Below are 14,466 nucleotides of genomic sequence, written 5' to 3' on the forward strand. Positions count from 1 at the left end.
CCTACCAAAGTTTTTCCCTCCTCTTTTTTTTTAAAAACAAGTGCATCCCTCGCAATTCGACGGCACATTTGTAGCGGAGCGGGCTAGATTTTTTTTTAACTCCCTACGACACACTGGCTCTTCCCGGTCTTTGTTGGGTTGTGGGCTTTTTTTTTTTTTTTTTTTTTTTTGTAAGATGCATTTTGCGCTTTGCTTTCCGCTTGGCTTGGTGCACGCAAACTGAATTTGCAAGCGACGCAGGAGTCAGGCGAAAAGGAGAAGGAGAATTCTGGTCACGTCCTTGCTAACTGACAACAAGCAGGCTAGCCAAAAAAAAAAAAAAATCTAAAAAAAAAAAAAAGCGGGGAGAGGGGGAGAAGAGTCCAATTTCTTTTTGAGTCTTGGTAATTGGGTACTTTTACAGGCAGATCACGCTATTTGGGTAGAATAACAAGCTTAGAGAGGCCAGTGTCTCTAAGCTGCCACCCGTTTCTACTACTTTATTCACTTATGTATTTCATTTTCTCTCTCTTCCCGTCTTCCCCCGACAGTTTTATTTATCCGGCCACCACCTTCGCAGAGGCAACAGAGCGGCCCGTGTTTTCGGGGGCGGCTGCGCCTTCCCCCCTGGTTTTTCTGCCCGGTGGGGTCAAAGCCGGGGAGGACGGGGTCACACACGGCCGAAATGCGGGATGCAGCGCCCTCTTTTTTTAGGATTCGGGCTTTGAGGTGAGGGGAGGGGAATTCTTTAGCGTGCAGTGATTTCAGGAAGGACAATGCAATCATTAATCATCCCCTCGCCTTTTGATTTGGGTACACATTTGCAACACAGAAGGGCAAGAAAACAATGGTGATAGCGCTCGATCTTTGCATATTTATATAGAGATAGATAAAGATATATAGGTTACATCCATCAGGTACAAACACTTCGTATGCAATTTAGCTCGGGCACAACACCCTTTAACAGTCCGTCCTTACATTCATCGTTGTCAATGGCAGAAAGAAAAAAAAATTGCATGCAGCAGGCAGCCGATCATTTTAATTTAAAAAAGTTTTATTACGAAACTAGTTTGTATAAAACAGGGTTATACAGGACATTTGTCAGTTTGTAATAAAACAGTAAGAAAAGGCAGTGGCATAGGGGCTTTTTGTTTGTTTGCTTGTTTGTTTGCTTGTGTATTTTTTTTTTCAAAAGGCAGCATACAAAAACAGATGGCTACCATTTTGCGTTTGGACAATAGCTGCATAAACTTTGTTCACTCTGAACATCGTTTAATAACATTATTAATACATTAACAAAGTTTCTATAAAGTAAGACACGTTGGTGCTAAAGTACATCTGGAGGAAATCCAAGTCCTTTACAAAACCACGTACAAAAATGGCAGTTGTAAGGTAACGTTGACTACAAGTCTAAACATGAAGAGGTAATAAGCATTACATATTAAAAAAAAAGTATCAAGATATACACATTTTAAACCATTTGTACAAAACCTCTATAAATCTCTCTCTCTCTTATGTACAAAAATAGCTTAATATATCCCCAAACTGGTTAGGGTAGATACAAATAGATTTTCTTATAATAAAAAAATTCACCAAAATAAAAAAAAATATCGGAAGCATTCTATGATGGAAACGAGAGGAAAAGATCGGAGTGAGGGGAGGTGTGGGGAGGCGGGAGAGGGGGGAAGTCGGGGGTCCAGGAGCTTCTTTGAGTACAGCATAGCTTAATTTCCACACCTCCACGAGCGTCGGGGAGCTGACTTTGTCCACGGAGTGATGAACGCCGGTCTCTAAAGGGCCGCGGAGACGGAGGGGTGCGGAGGTTGCGCGGGGAAGGGTGGGGGGATGCTGCTTTACTGCGGAGGAGGAGGACGGGCTCCTCCACCCGGCCGGGGCCCGCTCCGTGGCGGCGGGAGGGAGCGCAGGGGCCGGGCGGGCTCCGGAGCTGGGGGCGGCCGCCCCGACCGCCCCCACGGCGCGCAGCGCTGTTCCCGCCCGCCGGGAGACGTGCCCGCACCGCCCTCCGACGGCCGGGGAGAGGGAAACGCAACAGGGTCCTTTTTCTGGCTGGATTTCTGTCTGTCCTTCTCTGCGTGACACTTTTTTTTCAATTTTTTCCCCCCCTTTTGCAACTGTCCTGTAACAATAAAAGAGAGAGGAGATCAGAACCGCGCCGGGACCAGCGCAACGCCGGGGCCGCGCGTAAGTACCGCGGGGGGCACCCCGGCTGCACCCTCCCCCCTCCTCCCGCACCGACCCGCGTCCGTCCGTCCCCCCTCCGCCGCCCTCGGGCTCCCTGTCCCTTCCGCGGGCGCGTACCCACCTGCCACGGGGTCGGGCGACGCTCAGAACCAGCTGGTGAAGTCGAGCAGCTCCTGCTCCTCGGGGCTGAGGGGGTCGTAGGAGGCCTCGTCGGAGGAGTAGGAGGAGACGGGGGAGCCGGCCATGGAGTTCATGTCGTGGGAGTAGCTGGGGGAGATGGTGGGCGAGAGGACGCCGGCCTGGAAGGCGGCGCTGACGGCGTCGTGCTCGTCGAGGAGCTGCTGCAGGGCGCGGATGTACTCGACGGCGGAGCGGAGCGTCTCGACTTTGCTCATCTTCTTGTTGGCCGCCCCGTTGGGGACGTGCTCCCGCAGGGTGGCAAAGCCCAGGTTCACCAGCTTCACCCGGTTGCGCTCCCGCTCGTTCCGCCGGGCCACCGCCGCCGGTTGCTGCTGGGGCAGGCTGTACCCGAACCCGCTGAAGTTCAGCCGCCGCTTGCAGCGCATCAGCTCCGGCGACGCCGAGCGCTGCCGCTTGCCCGCCCGCCCCGCCGCCGCCGCCGCCGCGGGTTTTCCCCCCGGTGAGGGCTGCCCGCCCGCCGGACTCGGTTGCCCCGGCGGCCCCGGCGGGGGAGGAGGAGGAGGAGCGGCGGCGGCGGCAGCGGCGGCGGCCACCGCGGCGGCGAAGAAGCAGGCCGGTTGCAGGAAGGGCGGCTGCCCGGCGCCGCTGGCCATCCCGGCGGGGCTGCCGCTGGCCATGGGCGCGGGGGCGTCCGGTGAGGCGGGGGCGCCCGAGCGGCGGCCGGTCCCCGTCCCCCCGGCCACCACCAACGACAACGACAAAAATTTAAAAAGAGGGGAAGGAAAAATAAATTTTGCGGCGTTCGCTTAAAAAAAAAAAAAAAAAAGCCGACGAGACGGGCGAGGGAGGGCAGGGGGAAGGGGGCAGCGGCGACCCAGGGGCGCGGGCGGCGGAGGCTGCGGGCGGGCGGGCGGCCGGTGCTGGCGGGCGGCTCTGCCCGCCCCCCTCCCTCCCTCTCGCGCTCCGTGCGGTGGCGGCGGTGGGGAGGCTCGTGGCGCTCGCGTGTGCGCAGGCTGCTTTGCAAAGCCCCTTTTGCAAAAAAGCGGCTGGGGATTGTGTCTCTTATAAGGGGCGGACGGGGCTCGCCCCCCCACCCCCCCCCTCGCTACACACACAGACACACACACACGCACGCACGCACGCACTCTCCCCCCGCGCTCACACACGCACACTCTGCACCTTGCGCCTTCCACGCTCCCCGGCTTTGCCGGCCGCCGCCTTTTCCGCGCGGGGGTGAAGCGGGGGGAAGGGGGGGGGGGTCACACACACGCACCCCCCGCCCCCACCCCCCCCCCGCCGCACACGCGCTGGCCGCCGCGCGGCCCCGCCCCCCCGGTGCCCGCTTCCCCCCCCACCCCCTCCCTTTCCCCCCTTACCCCCCGCCCCCGCCTGCCGCCGCCCCCCCACCCCTCGCGGGTTTTGTTGTTGCAAGTGCGTGCGCCCGGCGCGTGCCGCGCTCCCGGCCCTGAGCAAACACCCGCGCCGGGGCGCCGCGCGGGGCGGCGGCGGCGGCGGGCACGGCCCGAGGGGGCGGGAGCCGGCGCGCGTGGGCCGCCGCGGGGCGGGAGGTTGGGGGGGCCGGGGGTGGGGGGCTCCGGGTGGGAAGGGGGTGCAGGGGAATGGGAAAGGGGGGAGCCTTGCCCTGGGGAGACGTCGCGGGGAGGTGTACCCGAGCGCCGTTCGCTACCCGCCCGCTCCCCGCGGGGGTTGGGGTGCGCGCCGAGGGTGAGGAAGGGGATGGGGGCGGCGGGGTGCGGGAAGTGCGGGGCGCTGGCGGGCTCGACGTGACACCTCAGCGGCACCTGCCAGAGTTTGGGGGGGGGGGCGCGGGCGGGCAGTGCCGGCGCGGAGCCGTCCCGCGGCGTGGGCAGGCAGCGAAAGGAAACTTCTCCCTGTGCCGGACCTCCCGCTCCCCGGGAAGCACCGGGACGCCCGGTACCCGCTTCCCTCGTTCACTGGCTGCTGCCAGCCTGAGTTTTCCCGAGTGTCCGCGGCCCGGCGGCCCCCGATGGCTCTGCTGGTTTGGGATGAGGGGAGGGGGGAGCACTGCGGTGTCAGGAGGATGCTGCTCGGAGCGGCAGCGTGAAGAAGCCCCTTGGAGAAGCGCCCTCGAGTGGGCCCTGCGAAATGCTGAGGGGCGAGCCTGGCTGGGGAGGAAGAGCAAGAACCCCAACTTGAGTGCATCCAAAGTGGACGGTACCCGTGCCATGATACCCTCAGCGGCATAGGGATTTGTCTCTGTGTTTGTCTTCCCAGTTGCCTGCTTGCAGGTCCCAAGGAATCCCCCACCCCGAGCCCCTGCTGCCACCCGTGGCACCCTGCGAAGTGGGAGCAGGTCACCGCTTTTCCAAGCGGGTGATGGCATTTGCTCCTGACTGGGGATTCAGGGTGGACCTGGCCTACACAGGGGAAATCGTCCTGGCTGCCAGGAGAAGTCTGGCTTGCGGCTCAGGGCCAAAGGTGCTGAGGTGCATGAGAGCGTGAGGCTGGTGTCATGGGGCTGCAGGGCTGTGGGTGGCCTGCCAGATGCAGCCAGGCCCAGCACCGGGGCTTGCTGGTGGCCCTGCTGTTGGCATGAGCAGCAGCCAGGACCCCAGCACAGCCTTCTCTCCTTGCCCTCCTGCTTTTGACATAATCATAGGTCTGTGCGAGCCCTGACACATTTTCTGCCTTCAGTTGTCTCACTCCACCGCTCCACTCTGAAAATTCAGAGATGTGTGCTCTCTAACCCCCTAAAAAAGCACAGAGCCATGATATGACAGTCTGGCCCAGGGTGAGACTGTGGCTCTAGGAAGTCCCTCTCAAGCAGCTTCCATCCCTGGTTCTCATCCCAACCCTAAAGTGTGGAAAGAGGGGACATGCATGGTCACTTGTTCAGGTTTTGGTGGAAATGAGTGCAAAAATAAGCCCTGCTCTGCTCTGTAAGGATCACTTCTTCTCATCTGCTGCTGGATGCCTGACCTTGGCTGGGCATGCGAGTGTAAACAGCGATAAGCAGCCACGTTGTATGGCAGAACCTTAATGTGCACCTGCTAACTCCTCTTTTAGCAATTTTTAAGATGGTGACTTTTAATGCACGCGCATGATGAAAAAGGTGAAGTAGCTCTGTCTGGTCTATCTAACCTCTGCCATATTTATTTCAGGGCCCTCTTCACTGGCCGCTGAGTTTCTTTCTGATTTTTCACCTGCTGTCTTGTTGCATGTGAAAAGTGTTCAATTATTTTAATTTCTCTTGGGCAGGACCGCCAGACCTAAGAAGGATCCAACATTTGGTCTTACACTCTGTGTCTCTCTCCCTCTTCAGTTCCCAGTCTCCTGGACGGTTTGGTCAACATCCCTTGTCTGACATCAGAATTCTTGGCACTGGAAAGAGTTGTTGCATCATTAGCTCTGCATTGTGACATCAAAGGAGTAATAAGCAGTAACCAACCAGCGCTGTGATTCGCATCCCAGTGCTTTGGGAAGTGGCAGTGGAAATATCAAAATAATTGCAGCCCTGTAAACTACATACGTGTCTAAACAGAGTAATTCTTCTGGAGCAGCCCACTACCAGAACTGGCGTGGAAACACCACGTAGGGAAATTCCTGCTTTTTTTCCCTTGAAATGGCAGAATGAGACCAAAGTTTCTGGGTCCTTCCTGCTCGATTCTCAGAGGGCTCTTAAAAAGGCAAAAGACGTGAGTCCCAGAGGTCACCGAGTGTCACTCGCGTGTAATTTTGCCTCAGTGGCTCTGTCCCCGCTCAGCTCCCCCGGCTCTGGGGCCCGGGATGGGGGGGTTAGCCAGGAGAACAGGGCCTTTTCCTCTCTTCACCCAGCACATCCCTTGCCATCCGTTGGTGCCAGGGAACAAACTCTGAGGTGATGCCAGTCTTGCCAGTTCTCCTGTCTGCTCACGGCGCAGAGTAAAGGGGTCTGGGGCTGCCAGATTTATAGATAATGAAAATTGTTTCAAGGTCCCCCGCCTTCCACCCACTCGTAGGCACAGTCCTGCACCTGCACTTTGAAATTCTTAATTCTAACATAATGATAAATAGATCTGGCCCTTTTCATTGGGCTTTTTTTTCCCCTTTTCTTCTTTTTTTCTGGTTTTTTTTTTTTTTTTTGGTAAATCTTGAACTGTCATTATTTTATAGTGGCTTTTTTTTTTGTGTGCCTAAATTGTAGCCACACTCATGAGGGCTTTTGAAGTCCTTGCTTTTTTTTTTTTTTAAACTTTGGTATGCCTTCCCCCCCCCCCCCCTTTTTCTTTTTTAAAGGCCATTTACGTTATGATTAAATACCGTCTTGGAAAAGCAGAACGAAAGTCGTTAATCTATATAGATCTTCAAAGCATCGATACATTCGGGACTTCTGTAGGATTTGTTACACTCCATTTTGTTACAGTAGGCAGCTCGTCTGGATTTGGGCACATGTGTTTCTCTCCCTCCCCTCGCCCTCCCCCTCCCCTTTCCAGCTTCCCCCCCAAGAGTGAAAATAAAGTAAAAGGTCTTTCATGGTAAACAAAACCAGCTTATTCTCCACATAGAACACATGAATAGCTGGAAAAAAAACTTACAATAAATGGTGCATTTTTTTCTCTGCTGGGTATAGCATTCAAGATCAGTCCAGTATTCAAGAAGCAGTCCATTTTTTGCTCAGCAAGAGAGTTTAGAAAAGAAGCGTGGGGTCTATTCAAGGATCTTTTCCCCCTTCACAATTGCTGGGCTTTATGAAACCTATCTTCCATGCCTTGTCAGAGTATTTCTGGGGACCAATTAGTGCTTTGTTGCAAGGCTTCTTTGCTGAATCTTTGAGCAGCAAGAAAAAGCTCTCTTGAGTCTCCCCTTATTTTGACTATTTCAGTCATTACTCAGTGTAATAATTAATATGACAACTGGACGCTGAAGTTTGTATAGAAACACCTCGGCTGCAGGAGAGAGCGTGCAGTGGGTGGTAACAAGCTACAGATCAGACCGAGAAGCCACACACACAAGGAAGGAAAAAAAAAAAAAGAGAGGGAGAGAGAATAATGAATGAAAAGAAAGAGAGAAAGAATAAAGATAAATAAATAGTTGGCGCAACCTGAAAAAGCATAATACAGACTTGTAAGGAGGGGGAAAAAAAAGGCAATTAGGAGGGAGTGGATAGCGACCCCAGAGAGGTAGACTCATTTTGAAACAGTTTCTGTGTGAATATAATTTTCAGAACTTTGCTACTTTCAGAAGGCAGCAAAGCGATTTTAGCCTGACGGCTGTTCCTTCGCGTAAGTAATTTCAAAGAGCACCTGCCTACACTTTTGCGTGCTTGATGAACTTTAACGTCTCTTCCTAAGCGTCCCTTTACAGAAAGAAGAACTTTGAGCATTAAACCGTGTTCGTGAGCGGTTGTTGCCCATCCTGCCCAGGGTAGAGGAAGGCTGTTTATGAGCCCAGCGAGCTTTCTTAGCGTCGTATGGTCTGCAAGAGCCTGTGCCCCAAATGAAGAATGAAAAATGACGTTTGACCAAGGACGCTGCTGAATTCTTCTCGAGAGGCGTCTCAGGATGAACACTCATCACTTCGCAGACATTTCTTGGGCTGCCAATTAGGGCATAATAAATAATTAGAGGTTTTAAGCATATTAGATACAGCTCATGCTAATGAGCTGCATCAGGTCTTGTGCTAACCTGAAGTGACAGTTTGCATATAGGGCTGCAAAAAAAAAAAAAAAAAAAAGTAGCAGCGGCATTCGGCCCCCCGGCCTGGCCCCGGCCCCCTCGCTCCTCCGCGGGTCCCGCCGGACGCTGCCGCTCCCCGGCCCCTCCGCGCCCGCGGAGCGGGGCCCTTCGCCCGCCGGCCCCGCCGGGTGGCCCCATTGTGCGGCCACGCGTCCCGCGTCCATCACAGCCCCGGGGGATAAATCACACCGGGCTGCCCGCCCCCCCCCCCCCCGCCTTCCCCCTTTTCCCCCTTTTTGGAAAGCTCAGCTTTGGAGGGTTGCGGGGGGGGGGGGGGGGTGTTTTTCCCGGCCCCTCCGCGGTGGAGGTCCCCTGGCAGGAGGGGTGGGAGGGGGGTTTGGGTGATGCCTCCCGCAGCCTGGGGGGCAGCTCCTCAGCCCCCGGGGGCAGGCGGCAGGGACAGCCGTGTCCCCCCCGCCTCCCCGCCCAGCTTCCCGACCTCGGCTGCCGTGAGGACACAGTGCCACCTCCCGGGCACCCCGCGCTCCGGAGGGACGAGGACGGCGGAAACTCCTCTGGGGAAGGGATGGGGTGCGGCCAAAAAAGCGTTTAGCAGGGGGCTGCAGGAGATGCTGGGGAGCCCGGCTTTGCAAGAAGTGGTGGTGGGGAGGGATGTGGCTGAGGTGGGGGCAGGGGTTACAACCACCACGTAGAGCGGGGTGTCAGGAAAGGGATGCTGGCTGGCACGAAATGGAGAGCTGCAGCACCCTGAGACCTCTGGTAAATGCACACACAATATCCATAACGGGGACTCTACCCCAAAACCATACACACATACACGATCCCCCTGAGATACTCACTGAATCCTCACTTGGAAATTTTTCAGGACCTTCTGGTTTTACTAGAAAAGCCTCTCTCTGATGCTCATTGCTCCCTCAAATCGACTGGGAGATCCTGAAGCAGCGGGGCAGGCAGGGAGCTGCAGGCCAAGGACAGTGCCAGTATGGAAAGGAACATCCCTGCCCAAACCAGAGCACACACAGCTCTGGGGAAGCTGCTGCTCTGTAAATACTGGCTGAAGGCAGAGACAGGAAAGAGCAGCCTGAAAAGCAGCCAAAGTCCATGGTCCTTCGAACTCGCGTCGTGCCAGCCAGTGGAACCAGCCAACTTCCAGCGCAAAGAGCCCTCTGAGTTGTGGCTGAGCAGCACAGCCAGGAATGGATGTGTGTGGTGCATGTGTGTCCCAGGAAGATGTGGGTTTCTGAGAGCGAAAATATGTTTTTAGATGGAGGCAACGTGGGACATCAGTGCATATCCGCAATCTGGTTGAAAGGAGTGGGAGCACACAGGGCTGCAGCAGGACCCTGGAGCAGAGGACTGGTGGATCCACAGCTCAGGTGCTCACCCAGAGTATAGGGAACCAGACACATGGGGCAACTTGAAACCCAAGTGGGAAATCCCAGTTAGCAATGTCACCGCAGGGGGATGAACCCGTGCATTGAACCAGTACTTCAAAGAGGACAGGGAAGCTCAGGCAATCTGAACTCTGAAATGGTCCAAGGTAACCAGTACTGACGCAATTGTGTGTTCATACTGTAATGGCACTGGACAGCCCCTCTCCTCCCCCTGCCCCCACTTTTGCTCTAGAACCAGAGAATTTGGGAATTCCTCCTGGCAAAAAGGAGCTTCGCTTTCCCCAGCTGGTGCCTTTTGCTCCCAGGCAACCTCTGACAGTCCAGGCTGATTAAACAGTGAGCTGATGGCAGTATGCTGGTCATATTATTATGATTATACAGCAATGAGAGTAAGAGATAAGCTTGCAACACAAATAGAAAAAGCAGGGCGTAGGAGGAGTCAAAGCAGATAGTTAAGAGGATTTGGCATGAGCAGTATTTTGCACACTCAGCATTTCGCTTCGCCTTGCCGTTACTATTAGGTGGTACAATACATACGAAAAAGGATGGCAGAAAGGACGGAAAAGACTAAATGCATATAGAAGCTGCAGAGAAGGAAAAAAAAGATTGATCAAAGGCTAGTGAAAAGAAGGAAAAAAAAAAGAAAGAAGGAAGGCACAAACAAATGACAGAAAAAATAATTTATAACTTTGGATGTCACAGCTATTTTGGCCAGCCTTAGGACATGCATTTAAACTTTTTAAAATTTAGTTGAAAAACATACCACATAGTGAGGCATGGTGTGTGGGGAACATGAACAAGATCAGTTGCTGGAGGCTGTCTTGCCCTGCACAGCGACCACTGTAATCGGTGTTGTCACCATCCTCATCTCACTGCTTTTTTTTTTGTAAGGTGACCTTCAATGGCTCTGTCATGATAGGACTGTGCTGGTTGCTGAACAAACACAGGACACAATATTCTGCCTCCTGTATTGATTTTATTGTCTGTGTAGTTAAAAAATAGTAGTTTTTGTACTGCTGGCAATTACCAAGGTTAACCTCCCTTTCTCCTGCTGCCTCCTCTCTCCTTGCCCCAACCTGCTGCTACGGCGTCAGCAGGGCCCCGTGTGTTGGGTGTGTATCACATTTGGGTGCCCACCTTGACCTGCCAGCCCATACCACAGGCTTGCTGCTCACTTCAGAAAGTAACTTTCTACCCTTGCGTGCAGGCGCAGGATGCATAAACAAGCAGCTCTTCTCGTGGCTTTGGAATGAGATCCCTGAAAGTGGGTCCACTCATTTTCCCTACTATAAGGGTGATCAGATTTAGCAGCTATTGGATTTTTTAAGTACCACTAATTCACGGTAAATCTTTGTTAGTATTCACCGATCTGAGTTTGCACTGGTGCATGCAGTAGATCTTCCCTCAAGGCTAAAACAACTGTAAAGAGACAAATTCTGTTTTCCACTTAATTTATCTTCAGCACAAAAATATAGCAAGATTACCTGGCTTGACATAGTTTGTCATGGTACAGACTTCATCTTTCCAAATAGCAAGATAGATAGATAGATACTTGACCTTTTTTTTTTTTTTCTTTCCCCCTCCGGTACTGAGCTTTCCATTCTTCCCCCAACCCCTTTGGTGACTTTTTCTAAACCAAATCTGGGCTTTTTTATACCAATCCTTCACCAACCTTTTCTGAAATCATTCACGCTCCCACCCCTTGTAGCTCTCCAGGGCTGACACTATACACAAGCACACCTACATCATCTGCAGTTCTTCTGCATCCTCCTGCCCTCTAGCTCTGACCTTTTCTTCCTTCTGACCCAGCTCTGCTCCTTTTCTTCCTTTACCTTCTTCCCTTTCTCCACATCCAGACTCATATCCCAGTGTGAGGTTCACACAGCTAACTCATGCCTCACACTCCCTTTACACCGGGTCTCTCTGTCTCTCTCTCTCCAATGTCTGGTGCGTGGAGCTTCTGCTCTCTGACCTCTTGGGCGCAGCCCAAAAGGCCCTACTAAAGGGCAAATCTCTTGGCTGCTGTGCTATGCCACAGCTCTCCCTGGCTAGTGTCTGGGATCCAAAGAGCGGATCCTGGTGAACATCTGATCTCTGGTCACGTGGAGCGAGCCCCGATGGGAAACGCACCTGTGGCTGAACGCGCAGGCGGTGGTGGGAATGGAGCGGGGGGAGACCAAACTGAAGATGAGGTGTTGACGCGCAAAAATGAAAACAGCGGCTGATGTTGATCAGGAGGAGGAAGGATATTAATTCAAAGCATGCTGCTCGTCCACGTTGGGCGCAGATAGAAACAATATACTGGAGAATGGCTACGTGCCAGAGTGGGACTTGCAGGGGCCAGCCCATGTGGAGTGGCTTGTCCATGTGTCAGGGGTGGGTGGCGGGGGTGTGTAGGGAGAACGCCCCCTTGGCACGGTGTCCAGGGGAGGGAGCTGAGGAAGGGGATGGCTTTGCCTCGCTTGCTCCGCTTTAAATACCTTTGCACGGAACTCTGGCCACTCTAGTAAGGTCAGAGGCTTCACCTGCAGCGGCGAAGGGGCATCCCTGTGTGGGCATTGCTGCCTCTGCAACATGGATGCACAGCACTGCAAAATGAATGGCGACCCTTTCCAGGTAAGCGATGGGGTCCGTGTGCCCGCTCTTTGCAGCCAGGTCTGTAGCTGCTCCCCTCCTGCCCTCCCCATGCTTGCAAATCTTGTGCCCTCCTTCCTGAGAGGCAGCGTGACCCGAGACGGGAGGAAACAACGCATCTATCTCGATGCTTTGTGGTGCCTCTTTGCCACCGTTCTCCCTTTTGGCAGCTGGTGCACTCATCTGTTGCTGATTGTGCTTGCAAAAGTGCAGTGAGAATGAAAAAAAAACATTGCAACTGTATCCTTGCATATATGGCAAATAGAAAAAGAAGCAGAAAAGACCAGCAGCTAATTAGACGTCTTGCACGTGTAATGAAAATAAAGTTGTCTTCTTCTATTAAAGGAATGCAGCTGAAGTTACATGCTCTTCTTGTGGAGCTATTTGTTGTATTTTGGGACTCTGACATCCCCTTTTGTAAATGTTTACTGACTTTGAACCCTTTGCTTTTGAAAATACAGGAAAGCCCTGAAGCCCATGCCTTTCGATTACAGGCACTATAGCTACTGCAGGGGCAAGTGATGTAACCTGAGGCCAGCATGGTTAATTATTAGGACCAAATTCTGCATGCATATGTCCTATGTAATGCCGCTGAAGCCAGAGGCAAATTGCAGAAGATGTGCCAAAAAGGGCTTCAGTTTCCACAAGCCTTTTAAAGAGCAGCACAGCCAAGGAAGCCTGGTTTCCTGCAGCTTTCTGTGCTGAGGCTGAACTCCCACAGCAATTCTCCAGGGTCTCACCTTGCTGCTTTTCCAGGCTGTATCATTGCTTGGTCCCAATGAGATCTGTGGGACCTGAGCATCTAAATGCCTTAAGAAATCCCACTTGGAAACTCATTCCATTTTCAGAAATAACTTAGGGATCTTATTTCCTTTGAAATATTTTTTCCCCTTTTATTTTTTTTCTACTATTTTGTATAGTAAGTCTATTTGTATAGTAGTTCCAGTAAGTCTGGAATTGGCAACACAGAGGCAAAATTTTTCTCTCTCTGAAACTGCAAGCACAACTTCCCCCGCTTTAATAGCGTTGAAATTCCCTCTGAAGGGCTTTACCTAACCTGTTCATAAATGGATTAGAAGACTGACGGGTCTGTGTTATTGACTTCCAATACTGCCACATGTCGTAGGAAGGCAGTGTCAAATCTCTGTGTGAAGTGGTTAACCAAAAATGCAGATTTGCATTGGGCTCAGGTAAACCCATCCTTGCATCTACACATCACCTGTCCTTGAGATTGTACTGGGTCTAGAAAAGGTTGTTCATGTTCATCAACTGTTTCTTATTTTACTTCCTGAAAAATAAAGTTGCTGGAAGAAAATTAGAGCTTAATTTGTTCCATACTACAGTTATAAATCACATACACACATCTTCTAGGCAATACTTCAGTGGCAATGATTTGTTCAACTCTTAATCATAATCACAGTAGAACTGTCCCAAAGTTGCAGTTCCTCTCAATATAAGAGGTTGAAACCGGAGAAATTAGAATCAGAATTGAGAATGGCTAAACTGTGATTAACAGTCAAAACTATGCATAGGTGTTACAAAAAGCTCAGCAATCAATGTGGGTGCATGTGTATATGTTATGTATATTGTCTCCAGTGTATATTGATGTATATCACCTCCATATGTGTGTACATGAACTGAGTACCTGGAAAACAATAATTTTGTTTTCTTTCCTCTTGCAATGAAAGCTGTCTTCTCCATTGGCATGAAATAACTTTTGTACAAAGACCTTCCAGTGAAATGAGCGCATGTGCAGTTTTGCAAGATGTTAAGCAAGTTATCACCCTGTTTGCAGGATTAGTGCCTACTCCTTACTGCAACAGGTCTTACTTTTAAGCACCAACATAAATCAATTTACAAGAGCAAGAAAATGAGTAAGGACAGCTTGAAAGTGGCTGATCTCAACACATCAAGGCTGGCAACCAATGAGAATCTGTCTGGGCTGGAAAGAAGGTTCTTAAGGCATTTTTGAGTAATCATATGGTATAAAGAGATCAATTAACATCCAAATTACCTTGTAGAACTTGAACCTTGCATTATATCCCCTGTCCAAATTACAAATTCTCACTTTGTCACACAGATTCAAGTCAACCTGCCATAGAAGTTGGTCCTCCAGGCATGCCCTGGCTAGAGTATTTTAAATCTGTAACTGCATGGCTTTTAAAACAGTTCTGGTGCAGACCATGAAAACTAAATTCTCAGTCCATCGGGCAGACATTGGTGTAACACAGTTCTGTCCTTAAGATCAGTTTTGGTTAGCAAAGCCATGCAGAGATGGTATTTCAGGTGGTGGTTTTGGTTACGTTATCAAAAAATTTCCAGACTACTGACATTCGGTTTGCCTTTTGACAGACTCACTCTTGTCATTGTTTCCCCTCATGGTTGCTTCAGGTGTAAATGGGTTTCATTAGCCAGTGGCCACAACACTCCCGACTGCTTTTCCTCTTGGTCCCTACCAG

The 14,466-nt window shown here is 51.9% G+C and overlaps 2 protein-coding genes and 1 long non-coding RNA gene across 3 annotated transcripts in view; 1 reads left to right on the forward strand and 2 right to left on the reverse strand.

The window, feature by feature from the left end:
- Nucleotides 1-958: 958 nt before the first annotated feature.
- Nucleotides 959-3,317, reverse strand: ASCL1 (achaete-scute family bHLH transcription factor 1). The gene is made up of 2 exons (XM_086740145.1): nucleotides 2,303-3,317; nucleotides 959-2,116 (listed from the first exon to the last, which is right to left on the reverse strand). The coding sequence occupies exon 1, from the start codon at nucleotides 2,997-2,999 to the stop codon at nucleotides 2,325-2,327; it is 675 nt and encodes a 224-aa protein (XP_086596271.1). The 5' UTR covers nucleotides 3,000-3,317; the 3' UTR covers nucleotides 959-2,116; nucleotides 2,303-2,324.
- A 3,494-nt stretch (nucleotides 3,318-6,811) lies between these two features.
- On the reverse strand, nucleotides 6,812-8,933 carry LOC147602128 (uncharacterized). The gene is made up of 2 exons (XR_015257578.1): nucleotides 8,819-8,933; nucleotides 6,812-7,878 (listed from the first exon to the last, which is right to left on the reverse strand). It is a non-coding gene; the product is annotated as an uncharacterized LOC147602128 (long non-coding RNA).
- Nucleotides 8,934-11,896: 2,963 nt separating this feature from the next.
- The window catches only part of PAH (phenylalanine hydroxylase), a 42,592-nt gene continuing 40,022 nt past the window's right edge, over nucleotides 11,897-14,466 (forward strand). The window contains exon 1 of the mRNA XM_086754392.1: nucleotides 11,897-11,989. Coding sequence (XP_086610518.1) covers nucleotides 11,948-11,989 — 42 coding nt within the window. The 5' untranslated portion in view covers nucleotides 11,897-11,947. The remainder of the gene's footprint in view (nucleotides 11,990-14,466) is intronic.

Source organism: Chlamydotis macqueenii, chromosome 1 (genome assembly GCF_036417535.1).
Source record: "Chlamydotis macqueenii isolate bChlMac1 chromosome 1, bChlMac1.mat, whole genome shotgun sequence".
NCBI lineage: Eukaryota > Metazoa > Chordata > Aves > Otidiformes > Otididae > Chlamydotis > Chlamydotis macqueenii.

Excerpts from the sequence above, each read along its gene's own strand:
- ASCL1 (XM_086740145.1), bottom strand. The coding sequence starts at position 2,999 with ATGGCCAGCGGCAGCCCCGCCGGGATGGCCAGCGGCGCCGGGCAGCCG.